The 26,863-nt window shown below is 54.8% G+C and overlaps 9 protein-coding genes across 10 annotated transcripts; 2 read left to right on the forward strand and 7 right to left on the reverse strand.

Annotated features, from left to right (window-relative positions):
* Positions 1-65: 65 nt before the first annotated feature.
* Positions 66-2,791, reverse strand: LMH87_011694 (uncharacterized protein; the record flags this gene model as incomplete). Its single annotated transcript, XM_056200877.1, has 5 exons — positions 66-2,144; positions 2,197-2,446; positions 2,508-2,563; positions 2,628-2,655; positions 2,748-2,791. The coding sequence occupies 5 exons, from the start codon at positions 2,789-2,791 to the stop codon at positions 66-68; spliced, it is 2,457 nt and encodes an 818-aa protein (XP_056052684.1).
* Positions 2,792-5,039: 2,248 nt separating this feature from the next.
* Positions 5,040-6,143, forward strand: LMH87_011695 (uncharacterized protein; the record flags this gene model as incomplete). The annotated part of the gene is made up of 3 exons (XM_056200878.1): positions 5,040-5,077; positions 5,281-5,321; positions 5,392-6,143. 3 exons carry the CDS (start codon positions 5,040-5,042, stop codon positions 6,141-6,143), a joined length of 831 nt encoding a protein of 276 aa, XP_056052685.1.
* A 398-nt stretch (positions 6,144-6,541) lies between these two features.
* Positions 6,542-7,575, reverse strand: LMH87_011696 (uncharacterized protein; the record flags this gene model as incomplete). The annotated part of the gene is made up of 2 exons (XM_056200879.1): positions 6,542-7,513; positions 7,570-7,575. The coding sequence occupies 2 exons, from the start codon at positions 7,573-7,575 to the stop codon at positions 6,542-6,544; spliced, it is 978 nt and encodes a 325-aa protein (XP_056052686.1).
* A 485-nt stretch (positions 7,576-8,060) lies between these two features.
* LMH87_011697 (uncharacterized protein) lies at positions 8,061-9,188 on the reverse strand (the record flags this gene model as incomplete). Of its 2 annotated transcripts, none has more annotated exons than XM_056200881.1 (1): positions 8,061-9,188. In XM_056200881.1, one exon carries the CDS (start codon positions 9,186-9,188, stop codon positions 8,061-8,063), a length of 1,128 nt encoding a protein of 375 aa, XP_056052688.1. The 2 variants fall into 2 exon arrangements, with proteins under 2 accessions (XP_056052688.1, XP_056052687.1); XM_056200880.1 differs by having other exon boundaries at positions 8,061-8,309.
* Positions 9,189-10,676: 1,488 nt separating this feature from the next.
* LMH87_011698 (uncharacterized protein) lies at positions 10,677-12,234 on the reverse strand (the record flags this gene model as incomplete). The annotated part of the gene is made up of 2 exons (XM_056200882.1): positions 10,677-11,223; positions 11,276-12,234. 2 exons carry the CDS (start codon positions 12,232-12,234, stop codon positions 10,677-10,679), a joined length of 1,506 nt encoding a protein of 501 aa, XP_056052689.1.
* A 2,800-nt stretch (positions 12,235-15,034) lies between these two features.
* On the forward strand, positions 15,035-17,741 carry LMH87_011699 (uncharacterized protein; the record flags this gene model as incomplete). The annotated part of the gene is made up of 3 exons (XM_056200884.1): positions 15,035-15,254; positions 15,316-16,052; positions 16,104-17,741. 3 exons carry the CDS (start codon positions 15,035-15,037, stop codon positions 17,739-17,741), a joined length of 2,595 nt encoding a protein of 864 aa, XP_056052690.1.
* A 221-nt stretch (positions 17,742-17,962) lies between these two features.
* On the reverse strand, positions 17,963-19,786 carry LMH87_011700 (uncharacterized protein; the record flags this gene model as incomplete). Its single annotated transcript, XM_056200885.1, has 2 exons — positions 17,963-18,089; positions 18,147-19,786. 2 exons carry the CDS (start codon positions 19,784-19,786, stop codon positions 17,963-17,965), a joined length of 1,767 nt encoding a protein of 588 aa, XP_056052691.1.
* Positions 19,787-20,378: 592 nt separating this feature from the next.
* On the reverse strand, positions 20,379-21,779 carry LMH87_011701 (uncharacterized protein; the record flags this gene model as incomplete). Its single annotated transcript, XM_056200886.1, has 4 exons — positions 20,379-20,977; positions 21,054-21,383; positions 21,451-21,577; positions 21,651-21,779. 4 exons carry the CDS (start codon positions 21,777-21,779, stop codon positions 20,379-20,381), a joined length of 1,185 nt encoding a protein of 394 aa, XP_056052692.1.
* A 1,504-nt stretch (positions 21,780-23,283) lies between these two features.
* Positions 23,284-24,432, reverse strand: LMH87_011702 (uncharacterized protein; the record flags this gene model as incomplete). The annotated part of the gene is made up of 4 exons (XM_056200887.1): positions 23,284-23,349; positions 23,407-23,785; positions 24,034-24,153; positions 24,410-24,432. The coding sequence occupies 4 exons, from the start codon at positions 24,430-24,432 to the stop codon at positions 23,284-23,286; spliced, it is 588 nt and encodes a 195-aa protein (XP_056052693.1).
* Between the last annotated feature and the right edge of the window lie 2,431 nt (positions 24,433-26,863).

A 26,863-nucleotide genomic window follows, 5' to 3' on the forward strand; every position in this document is an offset into this window, starting at 1 on the left:
TGCGCGTGTATCACTTATTGCGTAGAATACAAAAACAAAGCTCAAATTCTCGCGATGTTTGCCATTTAGTCATACAGGCCGTCATCGTTGCCGGCGTCGCCAAACGAGTCGCCTCCGGCACCCTGGGGTTGGTCACCCTCGGGGAACTTGAAGAAGGCACCCGGGCCGGCATTCTTCATCTGCTGAGCAAATGCCTCGTAGCGGCGGATTTCAACATCGCCCACGGATCTGCGGGCCTGTGACATGGCCTCCTCGAAGTGGGCTCTGGTGAGGACAGGAACAGGGTCCTCGACGTCATCGTCCTCGTCCATATCCATGTCACCAGCGGCCTCGCGCTCCTTGGTGCGGGCAATGTCGTGATCAATCGACTCCTTGATGGCAATCTTGGCTGCACGCTGAGCAATGAAGCTGATATCGGCACCAGAGAAGCCGTGCGTCTTGGATGCAATGAAGCCAAGGTCCACGTCGGGGGCGACGGGAGACTTACGAAGCTGAGCCTGGAGAATGCTCAGACGACCAAGTTCATCAGGCAGAGGAACGTAGATGAGAGAGTCGAGACGGCCGGGACGGCACAGAGCAGGGTCGAGCTGCTCAGGTCTGTTGGTGGCACCAATGACGAAGACGTTCTTCTTGGAAGTCATACCGTCCATTTCAGTGAGGAGCTGGTTGACAACACGGTCCGAGGCACCGCCAGCATCGCCGACAGAACCACCACGAGCCTTGGCAATAGAGTCCAACTCATCAAGGAAGACGATACAAGGAGCGGCAGCACGAGCCTTGTCAAAGATGTCACGGATGTTGCTTTCCGATTCGCCAAACCACATGCTGAGCAGTTCAGGTCCCTTGACCGAGATGAAGTTGGCGGCGCACTCATTGGCGACAGCCTTAGCCAACATAGTCTTACCGGTACCAGGGGGACCGTAGAACAAAACACCTCGGGAGGGCGAGAGACCAAACTTGAGGAACTTTTCGGGGTGGTCGACGGGGTACTGGACCTGTTCGCGAAGATCCTGCTTGACGGCCTCGAGACCACCAATATCCTCCCAGCGGACATTGGGGACCTCGACGACAGCAACCTCGCGAAGGGCGGAAGGGTTGGAGACGCCGAGAGCGAAGCGGAAGTTCTCCATCGTGACGCCCAGGGAATCGAGAACCTCGGCGTCAATGGTGTCCTCGTCAAGGTCGATGAGGTCCATCTTTTCACGAATCTGCTGCATGGCAGCCTCCGAGCAGAGAGCAGCCACATCAGAACCGACGTAACCGTGGGTCTCGGAAGCAATCTGCTCCAGGTCGACGTCGTCACCAAGCTTCATGTTCTTGGTGTGGATTTGAAGAATCTCGAGACGGCCGGTAGGGTCGGGGACGCCAATATCGACCTCACGATCAAAACGGCCGAAACGACGCAGAGCAGGGTCGATGGAGTTGGGACGGTTGGTCGCAGCCATGACAACAACGTTGGAACGGGCCTTCATGCCGTCCATGAGGGTGAGGAGCTGGGACACGACACGACGCTCGACCTCACCGTTTGTCTTGTCACGCTTGGGAGCGATCGAGTCGATTTCATCGATGAAAATGATAGCAGGGGAGTTCTTCTCGGCCTCCTCGAAAGCCTTGCGCAGGTTGGACTCGGATTCACCAGCCATCTTCGACATGATTTCGGGACCATTGATGAGAAAGAAGAACGCACCGGTCTCATTGGCGACGGCACGAGCCATCAGTGTCTTACCGGTACCGGGGGGACCATAGAGCAGGACACCACGGGGAGGCTTGATACCAATAGACTTGAAAAGCTGGGGATGGCGGAGGGGAAGCTCGACCATTTCACGGATTTGCGCCATCTGCTTGCGGCAACCACCGATGTCGTCGTAGCCGACCTCGTTGAGGTTGTTCTCCTCCTCATCGCGCTCGATCGGGTCACCCTCGCAGTGAATGACTGTATCTTGGGCGACAATGCCGTACTCGGGAGGGTCGACCTCGACAACTTTGAACTCAACTTGTCGCATACCACCACGGACAATGAAGAGGTCACCCTGGCGGACGGGGCGGTAAGCTTCGCGGAAGTAGGGGGCGAGGAAAACATCAAAGAGCGAGCCAGTGATGCCCTCGACGGTGTCGGCAATGGGGAGAACAGCAATTCGCTTGGCCTGCTAAAGGTTAGTTTTGGTTTTCTGGGCAAGCATGCACCAGTCGACATACGTATTTGATGTCAGGGCAGGGCGAGATGGTAATCATGTCACCGTGCTTGACGCGGAGGTTGTGGCGAACCACACGGTTGATGCGAGCACTGCCGTCATCGAGGTCCTCGTCAGCGAGAACGATGAGGACAGTGTCCTTTCTCTTCTTGCCGCGGACGAGAACTGTGTCACCGCGGAAGAGCTGGAGCTCCTCCATCGTGTTTTCGGAGAGGGCAATGATACTGTTGTCATCATTGACGGCATCGGTAACCCTAAAGAGGCTAAGTTAGCTGGGTGTGGACATCGGAGCTGGCGGTGCGGGGAGCAACGCACATGAGCTGGTTGGGCTTCTTCTTCTTCTTGAGAATGGCGGTCGCGACATCGTCTTCCTGCATTTGGAGTTAGTTGTGATCGGGACGTCATCGCGATGAGTCGGCTGGCAATGCTGCTTACGTTCTTGATCTCGGCGCCAGAGACGTCGCTAGGGAAACTGTTAGCTGGCCGGTTCGGGTTTCGGAGCTGCAGGCGAGGTCTGCTGGCGCGTGGCGGAGGTGCCACAGGAATAAAACTCACGTCAAGTTGACCTTTTTCTTGTGCTCCTCCGGTTGGGGAGCCATTGTGTCGAATTTGTGAGCTTGGAGAGCTGCGAAGGGCGGAAATCGGTTGGGGGAGGGAGAACGGAGTCAGCTCGGCGAGGGAACAAACACAGGACTGACGAGTGTCTATTTAGCAGCGGCCTTCTCTCGAGCGATGCGGAGAGGAAGAAACTGTGGCCGAAGAAAAAGACGCAAGATGAAGTTTTTGCAAAAGGGAAAAGGAAAGGGTATTGGTGAGTTGGGGAGATGAGAGGTTCAAGAGGCGAATCGTGCCGAAGAGGTAAGAAGAGGAGCCGGTTTCGAAGGTGAGGTAATGCCACAGTGGTGCTTTGGCCTGGCTGGGCGCAACGGAGCCACTTGCGGTTGGCAGGCGGGAGGTAAGATGAACCAATCAGAGGCCGCGAGACCCTGAGGCGGAGCGGAAGATTGATGGTCCAGGTACCTTGAGTGCCACTGATTTAGGCGGCCATGCACTGTGGCGACGCACCAGTGAAGGCGGGTTTTAGGGGCAAAAGCCGTGCAAACAGCGCTGTAACCGTGCTGGCCGCCAAGTGGAACGTTCTGCCAGATTCCACCACCAGGCAACCTAGGCAGCTCGAGGCCACGCAATGACCGACACAGTCACAATGTCTGTTCACTACGAATCGCCCAAGTAACCTGCTTAGTCATGCCGCCGCTTTTACAGTAACCAATGAATCATTTACGACACGAGAAACACCATCTTGTTCGCCTGATCTGCGGACATTGACAAGTCCGCCGCTGACATTTCGACGCTACCCGCAATTAATGTCGGATGGCCTGTATATTGTCCATTGACTTCAGGACACTTCTTTGCTCCACGCGGCCTGATGGCCTGCTCACTGGACCTGCTGTGCCAGCCACCTCACTTCTGTGATTCTGGTCACGGGCTGCGACATTGCGGTGTGGTTTCCAAGAGCTTCTCTGTCGACCGCATCTACTGAAATGAGTTTATCATTCACCCCCAATTCCAACACGATACGGTTACGCAGTCTAGGCTCAATACCCGCCAGGCCGCCGTGCCACCATCACCCTTGACCTAGAGCATTAACAGTGACCAACGCGAGATGTTTAACCGCCGAGAATTAATCTGGCGTTTGCAAGACTGTCTCGTGTCACCGACCATACTCTCCATCACCTACCTGCATCTTAAAAGTATGCAGCTACATAGTCAGAAGTCGTTGCGCATCTGTGCAACACCAAATCCACCTATAGGCGCTTCAGCTGTAATCGCACCTTCGAGTGTAACATGTGTGGCACATGCTCAAAATGTGGCCCTCCATACCCTCTTAATAAGGGCGACAGAAATATTCACCAGCTTGGGCCATATCTCAAGATGAAGACGTTGATCGCAGCTCTACCCTGTCTCGCCCGGGTCCGTAACTGCGGGAACGCACAGGGCACCTAATATAGCTCTCCTAATCAGTTATATTGCGCTACTTGCATTGACAGGATCTACGACACCGGAAGTCCTTCCGACAAGGGCGGTCCTCCCCGCCAGGTGTGGCGCGCCCGATGCCGCCGAGATGACCGTTCCAATCCTGGAACAAAAGGTTGGGATCCTCACCAACACAAAAAGAGGCCTCTTGTTTTTTTTTTTGATCCTTACGTCTCTCATATTTGCAGCTATTGAACTATGCCCTTACGTCATTAAAAAGAACAGCGTCTGACTGCAAGAAAAGCAGTCTAGTGGGCCACGTTAAACTCGTAAAGGGCAAGCCTGGCCATCCGGTCCTGGGCATCTAGTCTAATTCGGCCAGAGTCCATCGCGCCAAAAAACAAGGAAGTCTTACTGAGTACAGCCTTTTCCTTCGCCCTCCTCCACCGTGGCGAGGTCACAGCCCCCCCGGAAATGCGAAGGGGGCTTTGAGGATCGACCGCGAAGCAAGGAATCAGACCTTAAAGCCAAGGACCGTTTGAAGACGAGGAAGCGCTAGGCAAGCACCGGTGCACTAAACGGTTCGTCGATAAATTCTTCAGTTTTTTTCTCCCTCTCGTGCGTGTCTTCAAATGTCATCCTTCCTCTTTCAATCGTCACCATTTCGTGTCTTGTTCGACTTTCAACGTTGTGGAACTGTTTGGCAGTCCTTGTAACATCAATCCGACCTCGACAACTCCTCCCAACATTCCTCTTCTTCATCCTTGCGCACATATCCAGCCTCTGTCTAGCGTTTGCAAGTCCAAGCAATCACTGTCTTGACTCTGCCCTTGGTTGTGAGCGTCCCTCGCCAGCTGCTCGCTTTTGCCCGCCATGCACGTCCACACGCCCAAGTACCCGCGCCAACTGGTGTCGGCGATCCCCAACAAAGTCAGAAATCACTTTGTCGCTGCCATTGGTGAATTTGTCGGCACTTTTCTCTTCCTATTCTTTGCCTTTTCAGCCACCCAGGTTGCCAACACAGCCAAAAAGGGGACCCAAGCAGCGCAGCAGACCATCTCTGATATGCCCGACACCCAACACTCCTGTACATTGCACTGGCTTTTGGCTTCAGTCTCGCTGTCAATGCCTGGGTCTTCTTTCGCATTAGTGGAGGTAAGTCTGATTCGCCCGGCAGCTCCCTTAGCCTATTTCGTGACATGACGACTCATATGCATGTTCTTAGGTCTCTTCAACCCTGCCGTTACCTTTGGTCTCGTTCTTATCGGTGGTCTTGGGCCTACGCGAGCTCTGCTCATCTTCGTTGCTCAGATCCTAGGTGCCACTGCCTCCGCTGCTCTTGTGTCTGCACTGTTTCCTGGCGAGCTGCAAATTGCGACGACCCTTGGCGGCAAGGCCAGCGTCGCGCAAGGTGTTTGGATTGAAGCCTTCTTGACTGCCGAGCTCGTCTTCACCATCATCATGCTCGCCGCAGAGAAGCACAAGGGCACATTCCTGGCCCCTATTGGCATTGGCCTGTCGCTTTTCATTGCCGAAATGACCGGTGTATACTTCACTGGCGGCTCACTTAACCCGGCGCGCAGTCTAGGCCCCTGCATTGTCTTGCGCAGTTTCCCGGGCTATCACTGGATCTATTGGGTTGGCCCTGGCATTGGCAGTATTCTTGCTGCCGGCTTTTACCATCTCATCAACATTTTGGAGTACGAAACGGCCAACCCTGGGCAGGACTTCAACGAAAAGGAAATGGATCGCTTCGTCTTTGACGAGGAGGCCGCCCATACGGGAGCTCACGTTGTGCGCCCTGATGCTACCGACGTTCTCGAGCCCATAGTTTCTCCGGTTGCTTCCCCTGCGGCATCCCGTGATCCGCTCCGTGGTCGATCTCCCGGTGACTACATTTCGCCTGGTGCACCCAGCCTCGCTCAACGATTTTCGCAGGGCGGTTCCGCTCACGATGACTCAATCAAGGCGGATTGAACTTTGAAACAAGCCGCTTCTTGCAGATCTGGACAGAGCAGACGTATATAACGGTCCTGACGTCTTCTGAATTCCGGCTTTGACTTTTGCGAATGGCAGAAGAAGCTTCATGACTGAAATGAAACCAAAATGATAATCATAGCCGCGACGAGGGCAGCTGTTTGGCCGGTTGGCCGGTGACGTCGAAGTGAAACGCGTGTTGACGAGAGATGCGGATAATGTATAATATACGGAGAGATTGATGTAGTATTGCGTGAGGCCTGATTTTGCCGCGCCCAAAATAGCATATACATCTGAATTGCTTAGCTGCAATGAAATCCAAATAAGTTGTTCATTATTCGTGTAGTTGGTATCTTGCGTCGACGAATCGCCATGCTCCCTAGTCCCACGCCCGCCGCTCATTCCTCGTTTTCGAATGCGTCGTTGAGATATCGCACGAAGAGCGAGCGTATTCGATCCGCCGCCATGTTCCCAACGGCTTCCAAGCCAATGCCGCCTCTATTCAAGCCCATGAACGCTCTTCGATGGCGTTGCAGACCGGGCAGGCTCAGCTTCTTCAACGTGGGCAAATTCACTATCAGGTCCTCTTGCGTAGAGTTTGTGAGGGGAATCTTGACCTCGCCGCCCGCTTCGTCCCCTTGCTGGTCCAATATGCGCTTGACTATATATTGCGTCTCGCGGTCCAGGATGTAGAGATAATCGCCGCTGGCTTCGCGCCCCCGCGGCTCTGTCGACTGATTTGGCTTGACTACTTTGCGCCCGTCGCCGGCAATGGTGTCCCAGAGCGCCTCGAATGTCTTTGTCGCCTGCGCTTCGTCATCTTCCCAGATCAGTGTGAACAGCGGGCTGTCCCATCTCGTCATTGGATTCGGCTCCTCGTAGCGAAAGACGAGGTTGTCCCAGTTTCCCTGCTCGTACGGCTCTGGGCCGTCTGTGGCCTCTATTCCGCCCCTCTCCACCGCTGCACGTGTATTCAGGCGGGCTTGGTTGACCTCCTTGGCGCGGTCGGGCGTGCAGCCTATCTGCAGGATGCAGCTGGGCGTGCGCATGGCCTTGGCCTCGCAGTGCAGCTGGTAGCGCCATCCCTTGATATAGTTGAGGCCGTCGAGAATGACAATGTCCTTGTCCGACAGCACGCGCTTAACGGCGCCGTAGAGGCTGGCGCGGGCATCCTTTTCCGAGGCGTTGGCGGAGCGTGTATGCGCGGGCACGGCTGCGAGATCGTAGACGGCGCGGGATATAGACAGGCTGTCGTCGGAGATGAGGTGCAGACGGTGCTTCGAGTCGGTGATGCGTGTTGAGAGGTAGTCGTATAGCTGCTTCGCCCGCGTGGACTTGCCCGAGGTTGGGAAACCGGTGACGATGATGAGCTGGGCACATGATTAGCAGGAAGCAGACAGTGCTGGGGCTCGCGGAGGCAACGCACAGGCATCGTAGACAAAATGTGACAGGGTAGTGGTGAAATTGTAGAGTCAAAAACTAGAAATGCCACTCTAGCTCCGAGCTACCGAGTTTGCAATGAAGACCAAGGCGTCGAAAGATTTTCCTGATGTGGTTGCAACTTTTTGATCCGCCCCACCATCGCCAAGTTATGATGGAGTGGCGTAGCCCAATATAAGAGTGCATTTCCTTTTTGTATAGCTCAAGGGATAGTTTTGCGCTGGATTCAGGAGAATCACCGGGTAAAGTGTCTTGTATGTCTTATTAATTTGCTGTATTTGTTAGACTTCAGTCTGCTTCCTATATACTCATTGTTGACTAACAAATCCAACGGTCGCCAACAGCATAATGATAATTTACATTAAATATCCCTTGCACCATCATAACACATACCAATACATCGTATCTTCCCACCCCGCAGTTCATGATAGCCTGTCCGGTAGCCCCTCTGTTCAATTCATTTCTTCGTGCCCCGCATCATGGATAATCTTTGAACCCTGCGGACGGTCCATCCCGACTCGTCATGTAGCCAAACCGCTCTCCCTCCTGGAGAACCAGTGGCGGGATATCCTGGTTGTTCACAATCCTGTCAAACTGATCTTCGTCCCTGTCCCAGACATCCTTTCCGTGCCGGACGGCGTTGGCAATCTTGTCTCGGTCTCTGTATTCTTCGTCATTCATCCAGCCGTGGGAGAAGCTGGCAATCTTGTTAAGGAACTGCTCCATAGTGGCAAAACAGCTGCTGCAGTGCCATCCGGCATTGTTCAGGACGCCCTTTTCCTGCTCGCGGAACCAAGGGAGGCCGCCATCGCCGTTGCGCAGGTTGGTGGGCTTGATGGTGCGCCACCCTTGGTAGAAGGTGGCCTGCGGGTGCTGCCACTCCGGCCCTGTGTGCAAGAACTGGAACGAATAGTAGTAAAACTTGGAGCCGAGCGTGAGGCGGCGCGGAAAGCTGCAGGTGCGGAGCACGAGCAGCGATTTGGGTCGCGGGATCTCGTCAACGTCGGAAACAACAATAACGTCGCCTTTTATCGGCGCTTTCGGGCCTTTTAATTGATTCATGGACTGCTCGAACATTGCGTCTCGTTGTAAATCCTCGTAGTCCCATGCGCGCTTCGGGTTGAACGACTTGGGATACGTCAATTCGTGGTAGATCATCTTATCGTGGTAGCGACGAAATCTGTCCCAATTGTCCGCAATTACGAGTGGTTTCTTGTCCCCTTGAAACGTCTTTGGCGACTCAACAATGATGAAGTAGTCGACGTAATCGTATAGCGCGTGGAGGCGAATCTCGAGAAAATCGAGCTCGGTATTCACCATCATAAGGTCGTATACTTTGCGCTCGCCGGACGCGCGCTGTGGTGTATAAATGGAATAGCCATGCGCGGCGCAAAACTCGCGCGCTTCCCGCGACGCATAGTGCTGTGCGTGCTTCTCTTGTCGGTTCGACGTCGCTGTTAAAAAATCGAGCGGCGGAAGCGCAACGCTCGCAATCTCGTGCAGGCCGCTAGTGTAGGGCGAGGAGCGAAAGAAAGTCCACCATACCAGCGAGAAAAATGCCGCGAGGAGGATGATTCTCGAAGGCGATTTAGGAGACGTGATCATGATTGCGCATCGGGAAAGCAGAGGACAGACAAGAGAAGAAGATGGGACAGCATATGCACCGTGTCTTGCGCCTGCGCAGAATCATCGTCGATCGCGGTTCTTTGCCCGACTGTAGCGTCACGTGCGCACAGCAGCCTTGTGCTGACGTAGGCCGTCAGCGCCCGTTGCGACCAATACGAGGTTTTCATCTAGATTACTAGTTACACGACGAAAATATGTCCCCGATGTCCTGCATTCGATTTTTCTAGGAGTAAAAGTATAGTTCCAGTCACCGCTAACCAGTGCCAAGCCGGCAGCGCCATTCCAACACAGCGTCTGCCGTGTGGCTTAACAGTGAGGATCCGTTGTCCTCCATTATTACCCAGGCTGTAAGAGAAGCCTTTTCTCGACTTGTCGTCCCCGTGCTGGCCATGATATGCTGCCGTCGCTGAATTATCGAAACCGTTTGTTTAATTGCCGTAGGATCCCGCAGGCGATGACGACGTTCGGGGCTTGGCTGAAGCTTGGCAAAACGCCCCTGTCGAGCCCTACCAGTGGATGCGCATAACTCGGCATCTTCTCCGAAGCCCCTGAATCGCTCCCCAGCCTAATTAGCCTAGCCAAGCTATGCTAAGACATGCTGAGAAAATATTCACGGAAGCAGCATCGTCGCTAATGTGACATTTTGTATCAAATTCGCTATCCGCAATTACTAACTAACAGTTTAGTGAACTAGCGCTGGAGGACTCCGATCAGTGGCCTGGCCGCCGGCTCTTCTCCATGTCCCACATATTAAAAAAAGCTACCAATATGCCGAATTTTTTTTTTTTGGCAAGAATATGGAAATCAATAACCATGACACTATTTATCTGTAGGACCTTGATGCAGATTGACGGTATTCAGAACGAGGCTCGGTTCGCCTTTCCCAGCCACTCGGTTCACGCCTGTAAGCGCAATCTTGAGTCTCCGGACGTCTACCAGACTGCCTCCTCGGAGTGCTTGGTTCGTATTGGTCATAGAACTCGGACTCGGAGTCATCGGAATGGTAAGAATGAGAACGGTCACCCTCGCTCTCGGGGCTCACATGCCCCCGCCTGGACCATCCGTCGTCTTCAGGTCGCCCGCCGCGGCGCCTATGCGTTTGCTGTGGCACTGGGCCGAGCTTCGGACTCGGCGGCAGCTGCTCAACTGGACTCTGCGTCGCATATGATCGAGTTGTCCGCGGTACACCTTCTGGAGCCCTGCTGGTTTGCTGCGGCGCACGAGGAGCGGAGCGGCTATTATGTCTTGCGTAACCAAGCTTGGAGCTGGCTGTTCCATAGGTGTGCTGCGATGTCGAATACGTCTCTGGTTCCGAGTCGCTGAAAATCGGTTCACGGTCGTCGGTATATGACGCGGTCGACTCTGCCAACTCTGGAACCTCGCGAAAGCGGCGGCGAGGACCTGGGTGACGACTCGGACTCTCCGCCGTATCTGTGTCCTGAGAGAATCGAACTCCTGGATCAGCGTTCACGTTTGCACCACGGGTGGAATTTCCCGTCGGTTTGCGTAGAACAGGCGGCGCATTTGCTGCACGCTGCTGCACAGCCGGCTGTTGATGTGGCTGCGGTTGCTGATGTGGCCGAGCTTGGTGAGACTCATGAGTTTGGTGCGGCTCGGGAGGTGGATTGGGGTGATGGGGTCGCTGATGGGGCTGGATGGGCTGAGAGTGCTGAGAGTGCTGAGTTTGGTGAGGGGTTTGAAGGTCCTGGGGCGGCTGAGCTTGCTGAGGCTGCTCAGGCTGCCGAGGGCGCTGAACGTGTTGAGTCTGCTGAGGGTTGGGAAGGTGCTGAAGTGGCTGACGCTGCTGAGACTGCTGACGGTAGTCAAAGGCGTGAGATTTCTGAGGCTGCTGAGGCTGCTGAGCTTGGTGAGGCTGCTGAGCTTGGTGAGTTTGGCGAGGCTGCTGCGGCTTCTGCGGCTGCTGAAAGACCTGCGCTGGCTCAGAGTTCTGTTCCATATATAGGAAAACAGGTCGAAGGGGCTGCAATGGCTGCGCCTTCGTATTCCCGCAGCTCTGAGCAGGCTGAGCAATACGGGTCGTCTGCCCGCTCTGCACAAGATAGTACTGAGTCGACTGCGCGCCCTGGGGGCTTTGTATCGGTTGAGTGTACGACGGCGCCGTAATTTGCTGTCCCGAGTCTGCTTCGCGAGCTACCTGGGGATCTGGTGTGGGTTCCGCGGCCGGTTGTGCATGGATGGGCACTGGCGTCGCGTAGATGCCTTCGCGAGGGACGTGTCGCGGTACCTCGCCTTGCTGTGGCACAGGCCGGGCATTGGACTCGACATGAGGTCTTGGAGGTGAGTTGGAGTTCTTTGGCGTTTGTTCTTTGTGCAAGGCCAAAGTATCCTCTCCTAATCTCAATCTCGGAACTCGTTCGTAAATGGCAATCATGGCTATCCGTTTCATCAGGGGCTTTTTTGACCTTTTGTGGGAAGTCGCCAGGACGACCTGATTCTTTTCTTTATCCTTGGTGTTCCGCTTATCTTTCCCGGCCCTTTTTTTTTCTTTGTCCGTTTTGTCTCTACTATCGCTATTTTCTTTATCGGGCGGGCCGAGCAGGTTGACACATAGTTCTTCAAGCTGCACCAGATCCCAGTCGAACCGATCGTATTTTTCGAGATCCTTGGTCTTTTTGTCTACCTTCCTCTGCAGTTCTGGGACGAGGCTGGCTTTGTGATCCTTTAGGTCTTCGCCGCTGTATACTGTGATATGTATCATTTGACCAGCTTCGACGTTGGCGTCTCTAATCCTGTACTGGCGGATACTATCCTCGATAACCTCACTTGTTATCTGCCAGAGATCTGAGTCTCCAGAGACCGGATCGCCCTTTTCAAATCCGACAAAGTGGTATTTTTCTAACATGTCTTCCGCTTGAGCTTTTCTCAGCGATCGATGACCAGATTGTCGCGCAGGTGCTTGGTTGTGCTGTCCGACGCTTGTGTGTTGCTGGTACGGCGGCGACTGTCGGTGTTTCTGCGGCTGTCGTACATAATCGCTGGTGATATCAAAACTGTAACGAGCCATATTGTCGCGAGTGATAGCTACTATTACTAAATGAGGCTGTAAAGTAGCTGTTCTATAGTCTCTGTTGTTGGAGGGGTATTGCTATAACACAGATGCGAAGGTAAAAATAATATGGGTATTGAATTTGAAAACAGTAGAGAGAATGAAGATAAGAACATGAAGAAAAGCAGAAAAGAAAGAGAAAACTATGAGAAAGGGGAATTCACGTAATAATATACGTCTCTCCGAATGAGCATCTGTGGTAGCCTGCCCTGCTACGCTTACACCTCATCGTGTAATAACTGAGGCGGCCTGTATGTGCGTGCAGCGCCACCACAAATGCGCAACGGGCATTTTTCCACTTCCAAGACACCAACTTTGGCCAAGTACTATAGATCCTTCGCACAGTCCTTGGTATGAAACGCGTGAGGCCGCTCGACCATGTATTGATGCTAGGCATCAACCGGCGTGATGACCACCTCCCCATGTAGGCAGAGCGTGAACGCTCCCGTCATACTGTATATTTGACGCCTTGAGTAACAGTGAACCGTAGCCTTCTACATTGTATGGGTGTAGTAGAGTTTGCCACTCAACGGTACACGTCTCCCAAGTTTCACTGCCACGTCCGTGATCACCTTGGGCTAAATCGGCCGGGAGGGCTGGACCGGAGATGCCGTCACTAGCGACGCCAGTTGACAAAAGGCAAAGAATATATGCCTCGCATTCAAAATGACATACTTGGGCCTACAGCGAGGGGGCGCTGAGGATGCACGGCATCCTGCATAAGCAGGCTGAACCTCTAGGGATTGGCCATTTAGTCACGCGGCTGAGGCCGAAGAGCCACACTGCTGGCACAAGCAGTGGCGCAGTAGATGGGACGTATCAGGTGAAGGAAGAACTGGAAATTTGAACCAATAAAGCTAGACATTTGGCTTTCAGCCTCGGGGGCGGTGGCCTCCGTGTGTCTACTATGTCGTGCCGCTGGCCGCCAACGAGGATGAGCACGTCCAATTCGCAGCCATGTGCCCTGTGATTTCTTGGGCGCGTGTTGATACGGGCGGTGGGAGGACGAGGGTTCTGCCCGAAACCTTTAAATGCACGTATGTTATGGCTCCCTGGTCTCCGCAGATACGCCCGGACATAAAATAATCGCTTTCACAGATCGTAGTGGCTCAGTAATAGTTACGGTGATGCCTCCGGGTTGGCAAAGAGGGCGTTTTCTTCAAAAAAAGTGCCCATAGATTCGAGCAGTTTTTGACCAAATCGTCAACCAAGCCCAGTCAGTGCCGGCCTCCTCGAAGGGTAGCTGCAGCTCCGACCAGGCTGGCGCTTAGCAACTCGGGCTGACACGAAGGCTGCTATGCTGTTCCAATCCAAACGGAACAGACAAAAAACCCCAATGAGGTTGGCTTCACAAAGGCGGCAAGAGGAACTTAAATTTTTGAGACAAGGCACAATTGTCCAATAACAACACGCCTGTCTTGGGTCCTTGCCAACAAAACAGCCGGGTGGGTGAGGGCTCTTGTGCGACTGGGTCAGCGACCTGCATAACCTTGACTACGGCGCCGATGCCTTACAAAACGCCTTTCCTCGACCTAAAAGCTGTGCAAACTTCCCCGTGTCTCTGACTCATACATGCGGGAGGGCGATTGGGTAGACTCTTCCAGGCCCTTCGGAATTATCCCTTGTAACCCGTGACCCTGCGAAGATGTTACGGGTTGCAGCTGCTGAGCGATCAAGTAAAACCTGCCGGCTTATGATTTACTCCAGAATTACTATGACGTTTAAGCCGAAATGTCCACTTCCGTTCAAAACGCTCTGCCGTGCTTTAATTCCCCCCACGGCGGGGGTCAATCGACACCGGGTATCGGGCCTTTCAACTGCCTATCCTTGTAACCTGGTTTGTCGGACCGACATTCTCACTAAGTCCGTCTTGGAAAGCAGTCGTTATGGAGATGGCTCCTTCTTCCGTCTCGCAAAATTCTCAAGCATATTTACTCAGTTATATGAAAGATATGATTAAGCAGAGGTGCTCTATGGTGAGCATAAGAACAGCGGTAGCAACGGACTAACAAGAACTAATAGAAAATTAGACAGAGAAAAACAATAATGAGAACGAGGAAGAAATGGCTCATCTTTCACTATTTTTTCTTTAAACCCTTCAAATGGGTGACAAAAAAAGATGCCGCTTAAAGTAATAGAAGTGGTGGCTAAGTATTTATTTACCTATTATTATTTTGCTTATTTCCTTACTTTCTCTTATTCTTCCTATGCCGCCTTATTTCGCCTTATTTACCTTATTTCTCCCTTTTTTCCCAGCCTTTACTTTGTTTCTTTCTATAGTAGCAAGCAGTCACCGGCGCTTTTTTTGCTACACCACTGTATCTCCTTGCCCTTCTGTTACAGCCGATGGGTATTTAGTTGCCCCGCGCTGTACCCGCCAAGTTGCGTCAATGATGGACGCATCACCCCCAAATTGTTCACAGCCCAGACTTGCAGGGCCCTCAAAGTAGCGCATGGATATAGGACCGAATTCATTCTGCAGAAAACACTCTTATGGACTAGCAAACCAGCAGCTACTCCGCTTTCTCCGCGCTTTCCTGCGCTGGTCATAATCAGATGAGGGGTAAGGAAGGTTGCACTTGAACCGGGGTAGCGTCGCGATGGCCTTGTTTTCTTTTTGTCTTGCAGTTTGCTCCGATCGGAGGGGAGCTTCTTGATTGCTGAACACTATTAATATAAATACCGTCGCCGAGTGCCTTGTAATCGATGTAGACGATTTCTCATCCATTCGAACCAGCGACCCTCCTCAACAAGCACAATGAAGGGTCTATTCGCAGTTCTTCAAGCCACCTTGATAGCTGTGGCTAGCGCTGCCGTCGCTGATAATTCGGCCGCGGACAAGTGCCCTGGCTACAAGGCCTCCAACGTCAAAACATCTGCTCATGGCCTCACGGCCGACTTGAAACTCGCGGGCAAAGCCTGCAATGCCTTTAGCAAGGATGTCGAGCGTTTGAAGCTCGTCGTCAGCTACGACACTGGTAAGCCGCCGCCGCCGCACTTACACCATTTCCCTGACCTCAATTGACAACTTCCCCACAGCCGAACGAATCCATGTCCAAATCGTCGACGCCGACGAGCAAGTGTACCAGGTGCCCGAGTCCGTCTTCCCGCGCCCTCCCTCTGGTGGCGCAGACCACAAGTCTTCGGCTCTCAAGTTCGACTACAAGAGCAACCCGTTCTCCTTCAAGGTCTCGCGCACCAAGACGGGCGAGATACTCTTCGACTCCTCGGCGGCGTCTCTCGTCTTCGAATCGCAGTATCTGCGCCTGCGCACATGGCTGCCTGCGTCGCCCAATCTGTATGGTCTCGGCGAGCATACGGACAGCATGCGGCTCCCGACGGCCGGCTACACGCGCACCCTATGGAACCTCGACAACCCGGGCGTCGGACAGAACCAGAACCTGTACGGCAGCCATCCCATCTACTTTGACCACCGCGAGGAGAGCGGCACGCATGGCGTCTTCTTTCTCAACTCCAACGGTATGGATATCAAGATTGACAGCGACGCTCACGGCCAGTACCTCGAGTACAACACAATTGGCGGTGTCTTTGACTTTTACTTTCTCGCGGGCCCGTCGCCGATTGAAGTCAGCAAGCAGTATGCCCAGGTCGCAGGTCTGCCAGCGCTGACACCGTACTCTGGTCTCGGCTTTCACAACTGTCGCTGGGGATACGCCACCATTGATGAGGTGGCTGAGGTCGTCGCCAACTACAGCGCCGCCAAGATTCCTCTCGAGACGATGTGGACGGATATAGACTACATGGAGGGCCGTGCTGTAAGTGATGTGCCGACCTCCATGGAAGCGTATTGCTCTAACAACCTCTAGGTATTTTCTCTTGATCCCAAAAATTTCCCTCTCGACAAGGTGCGCAGCTTTGTCACAGGGCTGCACGACAATGGGCAAAAGTACGTTGTTATGGTTGACCCTGCCGTGGCCGCCAAAAACTATGCGCCGTTTCACCGAGGTGTCGACAGTAACGCCTTCATGATGTTCAAGGGCGACGTCTACCGCGGCGTCGTCTGGCCTGGACCTGCCTCCTACCCAGACTGGTTTGCGGTCAACACCACCTCGTACTGGAACAATGAATTTGCAGAGTTCTTCTCCCCAGAGACGGGTGTCGATATCGACTACCTGTGGATCGACATGAACGAGCCCTCCAACTTTTGCGAGTTTCCGTGCGACAACCCGCACCGCCGCCGCGAACTCGGCCCCTCGCAGCAGCAGCAGGTCATCCGGGGTGACGTCGAGTCCCGTGAGGAGGCCCTCCACAAAGGTCTTCCTGACCGCGACCTCTTGTTCCCCAAATACCACATTAACAACCAGGATGGCGGCCTGCCCAACAAGACGGCCCGTCCGGATCTCATCCACGCTAACGGCCTGACCCTCTATGACACGCACAACCTCTACGGTACAATGATGTCTTCCTTTTCCCGCGCCGCCATGGTTGCCCGCCGCCCAGCCAAACGACCACTCGTAATTACACGCTCGACTTTTGCTGGCGCCGGCACGCACGTCAGCCACTGGCTCGGCGACAACCTATCGACCTGGGACCACTATCTCTGGAGCATTCGCGGTATGCTCGCCTTTGCCTCGTTCTTTCAGGTGCCCGTCGTAGGTTCCGACGTGTGCGGCTTCGGCGACAACACCACTGAAACGTTGTGCGCACGCTGGGCCATGCTCGGCGCCTTCCAGCCGTTTTATCGCAACCACAACTCTCTCGGACAGGTGTCGCAGGAGTTCTACCGCTGGCCCTCCGTCACGCAGGCCGCGCGCAAGGCCATCGATATTCGTTACCGCCTCCTCGACTACTTTTATACGGCCCTCCACGAGCAGTCCAGCTCGGGCACGCCCTGCCTTAACCCCATGTTCTTCCTCTACCCGCAGGATAAGGCGACCTACGGCCTCGACGCCCAGTTCTTCTACGGACCCTCGTTGCTTGTCGCGCCCGTCATTGGCGAGAACAGTAACGAAGCCAGCTTCTACCTCCCCAAGGACACATTCTACGACTTTTACACGCACGAAAAGGTCGTCGGCGAGGGCAAAATCGTCACCCGGCCGGACCAGAAGCTCGACGACCTGCCGCTCCTGCTGCGCGGCGGCACCATTGTGCCTCTGCGCGTGCAGTCGGCCATGACGACGGCCGAGGTCCGCCAGCAAGACTTTGAGCTGCTGCTCGCGCTCGACGACAAGGGCGAGGCGTCGGGCAGCCTGTACCTGGACGACGGCGAGTCGATGGACCAGCACGGCAAGACGACGCTAATCAACTTTACGTACAAGGACGGCGTGCTCCAGGGCAGCGGCACCTTTGGCTACGTGACCAAGAGCGCCATCAGCAAGGTAACCGTGCTGGGCGGCGGCAAGGCTGCGTCTGCTGCAGCCACCACCAAGACGAGCAGCTCTGCAGAAGTCAAGCAGGAACTGTCTGGTGCCTTTACGATTGATGTCACCAAGCTCCTGGCTTAGGGATAGAACCTTGAAAGCAGTTTATAACATGAAGGATACGCATTAAATGGGTAAAATGACTACATCTAAATTGAATATCCATTCTAGTATCTAGATTGGCCTAGACCATCTGTTTATCCTGTCACATTAGCTCGTGTGCCAGTTTTCCGTCCTTTGTTCCTCCGTATTTCCATTTCCACATGATTCATAAAATAGCAAATCGACTCGTCCAATTGCTGTATTTACGGCTTGCAGCGGCCCATGAAGCGAGGGTACAGGCATGTCGTACGGACAGTGTGCTGGTTGGCCATCCAGGCGAGGAAACGCTCGAGACCAAGACCATATCCACCGTGGGGGGAGGTGCCATACCTAATCATGTTAGCTGTTCATCTTGACACAATACTTCTTTCTTTTATCAACACGTACTTGCGCTGGTCAGTGTACCAGTAGTAGTCCTTGGCATCGATGCCCTGGTTCTTGTAGGCCTGGAGGAGCTCGTCCAGGTCCTCCATCCTCATGGAGCCGCCGACAATCTCGCCGACGCCGGGCATGAGGCAGTCGACGCTCTCGGTGACGCGCCTGTCGTTGGGGTCCTTTTTCATGTAGAAGGCCTTGATCTCGGCGGGGAAGTGGGTGAGGAAGATGGGGCGGTTGATGGCATCGGTCATTTTGCGCTCGGCAGCCTCGGCAATGTCGTCGCCAAAGACGTGCGGCTTGTCCTCCTCGTTGAGGATGGGGGGATCCTGGGCGTTGAGCCAGTCGATGGCGTCGCTGTAGCGCATGCGCATGAACGGCCGCGCGGGGCGGGCGAAGCCGGGGTTGAGCTCGCGCAGAAAGGCGGCTGTCTCGGGGTCGCTGAGGACGCTGTCAATGACGCGGCACATGAGCTCCTCGAGGTGCTCGAGGAGCTCGTCAAAGGTGACAAAGTCGAGCTCGGCCTCGACGTGGCTGTACTCGGACAGGTGGCGCCTGGTCAGGGACTTTTCGGCGCGGAAGGATTTCTCGATGCAGTAGACGTTGCCGAGGCTGGGGAGGACCGTCTCGAGGTAGAGCTGCGAGGACTGGGTGAGGTAGGCCTCCTCGTCGTAGTAGGGCACCTTGAACAGGGTGGCGCCGCCCTCGACCTGCGTTTGCACGAGCGCAGGCGGCGACACCTTGACGAAGCGCATGTCGTTGTACGTCTTGATAAATGCCCACTCGACCTGCGAGCGCAGCTTCATGAGCGAGGCGGCGTTGTCGCCGCGCAGCACCAGGTGGCGGTTGTCGAGCATGCCCTGGTCCCACTGGTTCTGCGAGACGGACACCTTGTTGGTGATGGCCTCGTCGTCGCCGGGCGAGGCGCCAATCACCTCAAAGTAGTCGACGTGCAGCTCGCGGTCGTCGGGCGCCTGCTGGCCGGCCGGCACCTTGCGCATCTCGCCGTAGAGCGTCAGCGAGGTGCCCTGCGCAAACGTCAGGGCGTCGTACGTCTTGGTCAGGTCGCCGGCCTGCAGCACGCACTGCAAGTGGCCGTAGCCGTCAATCAGCGTGATAAAGGTGGCCTGCTTCTGGGGCCGCAGGCGGTGGATGCGGCCCGAGACCTTGACGCGGGCGCCCTTTTTGTCGCCGTCGCCGAGCTCGACGTCCTTTTTGCCGATGCCCATCTTGACGGCCTTGGGCAGCGAGGCGTCCTCGGTCAGGACAATCTTCTTGGCGGCCTCGAGGTTGTCGAGACGGGCCTTTTTCTTGGCGTCCTCGGCGGCCTGCGCGGCCTGCTGCTTGACGAGCTTCTTCTTGTGGATGTCGAGCACGCTCTGGGCCTTTTTCACCGCGCTCTTGGCCGGCTCCTTCCAGGCCAGGCGGGCCGCGGGGTCCTCGCCCTCGGCCAGGGCGCCGGTGACGGAGGCGCGCGAGAGGAACTGCGTGCCGGGGCTGTCAATCTTTTGGATGTAGGCAAAGGGGAGCGTCTTGAAGGGCTTGGCCTCGGTGCCGTCAGCGGTGGGCTCGTCGACGCCGACATCAGTGTCGACGTAGCAGATGTCGCCGCTGCCCTTGACCCGCTCAGCGAGTTCCTGAACGGCAGCCATGGCGGTGGCGTTTGGTGTTTTTATCTGATGATGTATGGAAGAATTTTCGACGGGGTGTGTATGTTCGATTCGTCTTGATCGGTTCCGGGTATCTGCTTGCGGTATAAACAATTTTTCTATTGACTTTTATTTTCAAGCTCCAGCGTATGGCGGGGTTGCAATTGGCAGCTGTCCCAATACCTAAGCAGGGCGTGGTGGGGTGTGACTCAATAGGCAACTTTAGCGGGCGGTGAAAGCTCCGACTGCGCCCTTGCAGCTGTCCTTATCGCACTGAAACATAACAGCGTTCTGACAGGACTCAGTCTTCCGTATCACCTGTGCGACAAGATTGTTTTAATCTCCTTGGCTGTTGTGACTCTCTCTGCCCGTTTCCGGCACGATAGGCTGTGCACAGTGCTAATTTTTTTTTTGTTGCCAATTAACGTCATTAGTCTGTATTGGCAGTATACTGGGGAGGTATCAACACACGAGCAAACGCACACAGCGCCCAAGACAACTTTTCTCCGCCACCAATAACTCCTCGCCCTGCTAAATCAATCTCGTACATCGTTTACATGCTGCTACATTTTCCATTTTCATACGTGCCCTACCCTCACAGCTCGTCCTTGACATCCTTGGCCGCCGCCGCCGCCTCGCCCTCCTTGGCCATGCTCTGCATGCCCTTCTTCACCATGGAGCTCAGAATCTCGTACGCGACCTGGGCCGCCGCCAGCGACGTCTCCTCGCCGTTGCCCTGGTACGCGGGCGACACCTCGACCACGTCGGCGCCCACGACGTTGAGGTCCTCGATGCCGCGCAGGATGCGGATCAGCTCGCGCGTGGTCCAGCCGCCGGGCTCGGGGGTGCCGGTGCCGGGCGCAAACGCCGGGTCGAGCACGTCAATGTCGATGGAGAGGTACACGGGATCCTCGGTGCCGAGTGTCTTCATGATGCCGTCGACGATGCCGCCCGTGCCGATCTCGTCAATCTCGTCGGCCGAGTACCGCACCCAGTTCTGGCCCGTGTCGTCGTCGTGGTCGCCCAGGTCGGTGCCGCTGAGGCGCGTGCGCAGACCCGCGTGCACCGACGGCTCCGATGACGCGTTGGACAGCAGCCCCTCCTGGTTGGCCATCCAGAACATGGAGCCGTGGGTGAAGTGCGTCGAGCCCCAGTGCGCCGGGTACTTGGAGGGATCCCAGGTGTCAAGGTGAGCTGCGTGTGAGAGAGTTCTACGTGTTAGCCCTCTGCGAATACTCGTAGACAATGTGTAAAGTCGAAGAAAACGTACCGTCAAAGTGAAGAACCCGCACGGGTCGGCCGTAAATCTCATTCAGAGCGCGCAGGGCCGGCAGCGTCAGGCTGTGGTCGCCGCCGAGCGTCATGAGCTTGGGCCGGCTACTGACCGACGACACGGTGCGGTGCTGGCCGAGCGCCTTGAGCCCCTGGGTCATCTGCTCGCGGGCAATGGCATTGTCGTAGGGCGTGACGGGGATGTCGCCGCAGTCGACAATCTTGGCCCAGTTCTGGTAGGGGTTGACGTTGGCGCGCGGGTTGTAGCTGCGGTATGCAATCTGGCGAGCCGAGGCGGCGCGGATGAAGCGAGGGCCGAATCGGGCGCCTTTTTTTATTGTCTCTGTCAGCACGGTGCGGATACTACAAAAGAAAATAAGAGGGCTCGCTCTCACCTGGTCGGTAGGAAACGGCCGTGTCAAAGGGAACGCCGACAATGGCAATGTCGTAGCGCTCGGCTGGGTTTGTCAGGCACTTGACGTAGTCGAGATGGGCAAAGGTGCCAATGCCGGAGAACGACCACTGTTGTCCACAATGAGCCTCATCTCACTTGCAAAGAATGGCCCGTGCATTGTAGCAAAATCGAGCAACTTACATCGTATCCCCATTTGTCTTCGAGTTCCTGAAGCTCCTCCTTGGTCCATTGCCTGTCGTCGTCGTGACCGCCGCAAGCCAGCGATAGGCCGGCGTAGAGCGCCAGGCTAGCCAGCACAGACGCACGCATGGTGGCAGACTTTGCTTATATGACAGAGTAGATGAAGAGCAAACAGGCAGAGTCCCAACACTCGGTGGCTTTCCCTTTTGCTTTATTGGATAAGTAGAGTTGGGGAACGCGTCAAGATTCGGAGCCCCGCGAAGAGCCAAGTTTATATAACTGCTCTCGGTGGGGGCGGTGCCGTCGACGCTATCTTGCACAAGCGATCAACACAGTGACGCTCTTTGGATATCCAAAAATAAAAGAAGAAGCAAAAAAATAAAAGAGAAGCTGAATAGAAGGAAGAGTCAAATATTGGCTGGAACTCAACAAGGCAGCCTCTCCCACCTTTTTAAACCCCCAACTTTCCTCCAGACTCCGTATCGGCGGTCGCTCTCCGCGGTCGCCGGACATGCGGAGCGGGCGTGTTGGGGTTTATCTAGTCTTGGTTGGTGGTGGGTGGGCTGCCCCAGTCGTCGGGCCCAGCAGACGTCGGTCCCGTCCGCCGGCAATCCGTCAAGCTGGCCGATGATGAAAGCCAAATCTTTTTTTTTTCCTGTCTATGCAACAAATTTGCAATGGAAAGCGTACTACCGGGCATGCAGGTGCCGTGTGTATGAGTGAGGGATGCAACACCGCCCATAGCCGAAGCAGCTCAATCGGTTTTCTTCTTGCCCATCTGCCGTTTTATAGACTCTTGAACCATCACACGGCCTTCACGTTTAAAGTACACCATGAAAGCAAAGCAAGACAGTGGTGCGAGGGAGCGCAAAACAAAGCTCTTTCGCGCTCCTCTGCTGTTCTTCCCCCCACCCAAACCCACAATCTTTATTCCCCGAGTCGGTGCTTTCACGCTCCGGCTTCCTGTTTCATGCACAGTCCTTATAGCAGAACACCTGCGCAGCATCATAAAGAATGAGCGCCTCCGCTGAAGAAGGGACGGGCCAGCAGGGCAGAATGTGCAGTCGCATGCCACTTTTCTGCTCAGGGTTTTGATGTTTTCGTCTGGAAAATTTCAAGTCTTTTTAACCGTCTTTGTTACAAAAAAAATGAACCTAGAATAAGAAACAGTGTAAAACAAGTAGAATTGCACTCCAGTCGCCAGAAAATAAAAACAATAAGTGGGAAAAAACAACTGTCCTATCGAAAAGCATGTGCTTGCCTTTTTTGCCATTCATCGAGCTTCCTCTGGTCCGAAACAAGACATCAAAGTAAAACAAGAACAAGCAGCATACATAGATTGTGGCCAAGCAAAAAAGAAGAAGCAAGATATTGCGTCGTGGTGATACCTTCCAACGCACGTTTGTTGTCCAGGTTGTCGTTTGAACAAGGCCATCGACGCTTGAGCGCATTGCAGCCACCATGCTACACGCAACTCCGCACTTCCTCGCTCTTGAGTCGCCCAAAATCGTCTCATTTCTGCCAGTCCAAGTCCTTCACGCTTTGCTTCGTAGATGGAGCTCTCCCCAGGCACTCGGGCGTACATCTTTTGGTCGGCCAGCGCTCGCCAACCACTTTCGCGGGGTATGAATCATTACAGAATGCGACACTTGTGAGACTTTTTCTTCGGTGCGGGGGGCTCCAGAGCCGCAACGATGGCCTGATTTCTCTGTTAGCGGCGTGTACACTGCACAGGGCGGAAATCGTTGGGGCCTACCTCGTCAAACACATCCTTCAGTTTATACTGCGTAAGAGCACTGCACTCGACGTACTTAACAGCGCCGAGATCCTTGGCCATACGCTCGCCGTCTTCCCTTCTCACGGGTGCCATCTTCTGCTTGGCCAGCTTTTCCCGTACGCTCTGATCATCGCGCAAATCGACCTGGGTGCCAACAATGAGGCAAGGGACGCCGGGGCAGTGGTGGTGGACCTCGGGGAACCACTTCTCGCGAACGTTTTCAAAGGAAGCAGGTGACGTGACGCTAAAGCAGACGAGGAATACGTCGGTCTGGGGGTATGAGAGAGGTCGAAGTCTATCGTAATCTTCTTGTCCGGCGGTATCAAACAACCCGAGCGTGTAGGGCTCATCGCCAATCCTGCAGCGAAGCAAAATGCATCCGTTAGCAACCTTTTCTAGAATCTGGCTTTTGGCGCCGCCAGAGCGCGCCAGCGTGAGTTGATCCTTGCCCGCGGAACCCTGCTGCGTGCACACCGCTAGGGATGAGCATGGGGGTCCAACTGCCGGGTATCTAAGCTCGCGGAGAGCTATCGAAAAAGACCGCCGACGGCATCGCGGTTGGATGCGTAGAGCAAGTATCATATCACGAGACAAGTAAAAACGTACATGACTGTGACGGCATAGTTGTCGAAGACTGTAGGAACGTATTCCGAAGGGAACTTGTTCGTGGTATAGCTAATGAGCAGACAGGTCTTGCCTACAGCACCGTCTCCGACGACAACGCATCTATAAAGCAATTGAAAGGTTAGCAAAATGTAGCTGTAGGTATAGCGAGGGCCTTTCTGCAGTGCCGGCCGTCGTTTCGTCGTCGCGCGGGTCCGTTGGTGATATCCTTAGCGCATATGAGGGGCATGGTCGCTGGTCGCGTTGCGAAATGGCCGCGGCATCCTGGTGCGACAAGGGAGGCGCCACGATAGACGATGATGAGGACGATGACAGACGGCGAGCAGCAAGGCGACGGAAGAGGCGAGTTGGTGCGTACTTGATGGTTGCGACGACCGCCATGGTTCAGATCGGAGGCTCCTGGGGAGGAGGATTCTGTGTATCGCGAAGCTTTCGGGGGGTAGAGGTGAGGAGTCGGAGGTGACAGCGATAGCACCAGAGCAGCAGCAGCGAGAAGTTGGCGTGGAAATTTTTCTGGGTCAGTGGCGCGCGTTTGGGAGAGATGGTGCAAGGGAAGAGAGAAAAAAACGATGGTCGCTGCTGGATGAGGAGAGAGAAAAGTCAAGGGAAGCAGTAAATACGACCAAAAGACAAGACGGGAGTGCTTTTCGGGAAGAGGTTTGGTGTTTAGGTTGGCTGGGGGCGTGCGTGTTCTGGAGTTTCTCTGGACGCTGAAGTGGATGGATGGCAGGCAGATTGGGTGCACAGAGAGGGAGCAGACAGGCCTGTGACAAGCAGCACGGAAAAAGGCCCCGGGTTGGGCTGGCCTTTGCAGGCAGCGGGTGCGGTACCGGTTACCAGTGGCAGGCGGCTCAGCGGCGCTGTCAGTTGGCTGGATTGAGGTACCGGTACCCTTGGCTGTGAGAAGCGGCACCGCGCATCAGCACTCAGATACGGACACTTGGGACCACTCTGGTGCAATTCATCTTTGGGAATATGTATTGGCTATTTTTGATAATTTTGTTATCCTTTACAAATACTTTGCATTTTCCTTTCTCTCGCATTTGTTACTCATATCTTTTTCTGCACCAAACTCGTGCAAAAGACTGACGGCAGTGTCCAAGCAGGGAGCAGATAGTAGGTACCTTGGCTTGCCTACCTAGCGATAGAACCTTGCAGGGCCGCCGAGTGGCGTCGGACAGGCGCCAACAAGGCACTATGTTGGTAATTTAGAAACAAGGACAACAATAAACATCTTGACTCGTTTTAGACTTTTCCTACCTTTTCTTCTTCCCTTCGCCGGTACTTGTTCAGGTACAAAGGCGGCCTTGTTCCGTTTGCGTTACTGAAATGGGGCCTGTCGGCACAGGCACCCGCTATAAATTTAGGTACTGGAAGCAGTGCGTGCCCCCCCGCTGTTTCCAGTTCCACCCAGCGCCTTCAGCCACTGGAAGCACTTGAAGCGCTCCGCTGTTGCGTTGCCCGCAGTACGCAGTCCAGCGAGTCCACCCACTCAGTCAGTCGACGCACGACGCTCTCGACCTCGTGCTCCCCACTCTACCTACCAAACACCTTATTGTTGGCCCCGAATCAGCAGGCGGTCAGCTCCCAAACCACGCAGAGTGACACGAATGGCAGGCAGGGCTCGGCAGAAAAAGAAAACTGGGGTTTGAAACAAACTGGCTCAGCTTCTCCTTTTGGCTGGGGACGACTGGGATTGCGAGAGTACCAGTAGGTAGCCCAGCACCCCCAGCACCAGCACCAGCCTGCCGGTCTGTCACCGCCTGTCATTGATTGCACCAAGGCCTAGCTCCAACGCTCCTCGTCGGTGATCGTCACTCGCAGAAGAAGAATTTCGCGTCCTGGGCCCTAGTCAGCGCTCAACCAATACATCCCGGTATTACACAGGGGCATAATAGGGACAAAAAACGCATGGGTCTTGGACCAGTTTCTTGCCCCTTGGTCTAGGTAGGTACTGATAGCACGGAACCGACAGGCACATGCTTGGTTGCCAATAAAAAGAATCACGGATATCATCAAAGCAGTTTTATCGTCGTTACTAATCACCCCCTCGCGTCAACTACTCAAATCATCCTCACAAAGGCACGCACAGCCCGGGTACAAATCTTTGACCCCCGCGTCACGCAATGGCGCGTGGCAATGGCACTGATAGGCCAGATAGTTCCGCCTCAGACGCTGTGCTGCCCGTGCTAACGGTGCTACCCCAATTCAAAAATGTATGACCATATGCCGGTCGCAGCTGCGACAATACCCAACCGCATATTCCAGCGCCAACCGCTTCCCCCTGCCGCGTCGTCCTTGTCCATCAAAGGGGACCCTTGTTATTGTTGCTGCTACTCGAGCTGTCTCACCTTCTCTGCAAGCCACTAGAAGCTCATCGGCAAAGAGCGCTCGTCGCCCCGAAACGCCCCAGTCGCAGATCGCCGCAGCCACCGTGCCAGGATGGCAGTCTTGCGATTGTGAAATCAGCCAATCTGTAGCTTGTAGCTTTGCCGCCTCATCTTCTGTCGAGGCTGCTAGAGGACATGAACAGTAAAAAAAATATACCTTACGGCATAGGTCTTTTGCGGCGTACTATGGCAGACATTGTGACAGTGTGTCGACTTTGCATGGCACAGATAGCGCGCATGCTTGTCTCAGTGCTCTGACCGGCTCTTGCTTCCAGAAGCTCTCGGCGAACCTTGTCCGCTCGCCTAACTGTAACTATTAGACTTATGATGTTGAAACTTCTGCCAACGTTGCAGACGTAAAAAGGCTTGGTGGTTACGCCACTGTAGATGGACTCGAGAGATCGGGCATGTTTGCCCATGCG

Source organism: Akanthomyces muscarius, chromosome 4 (genome assembly GCF_028009165.1).
Source record: "Akanthomyces muscarius strain Ve6 chromosome 4, whole genome shotgun sequence".
Lineage (NCBI taxonomy): Eukaryota > Fungi > Ascomycota > Sordariomycetes > Hypocreales > Cordycipitaceae > Akanthomyces > Akanthomyces muscarius.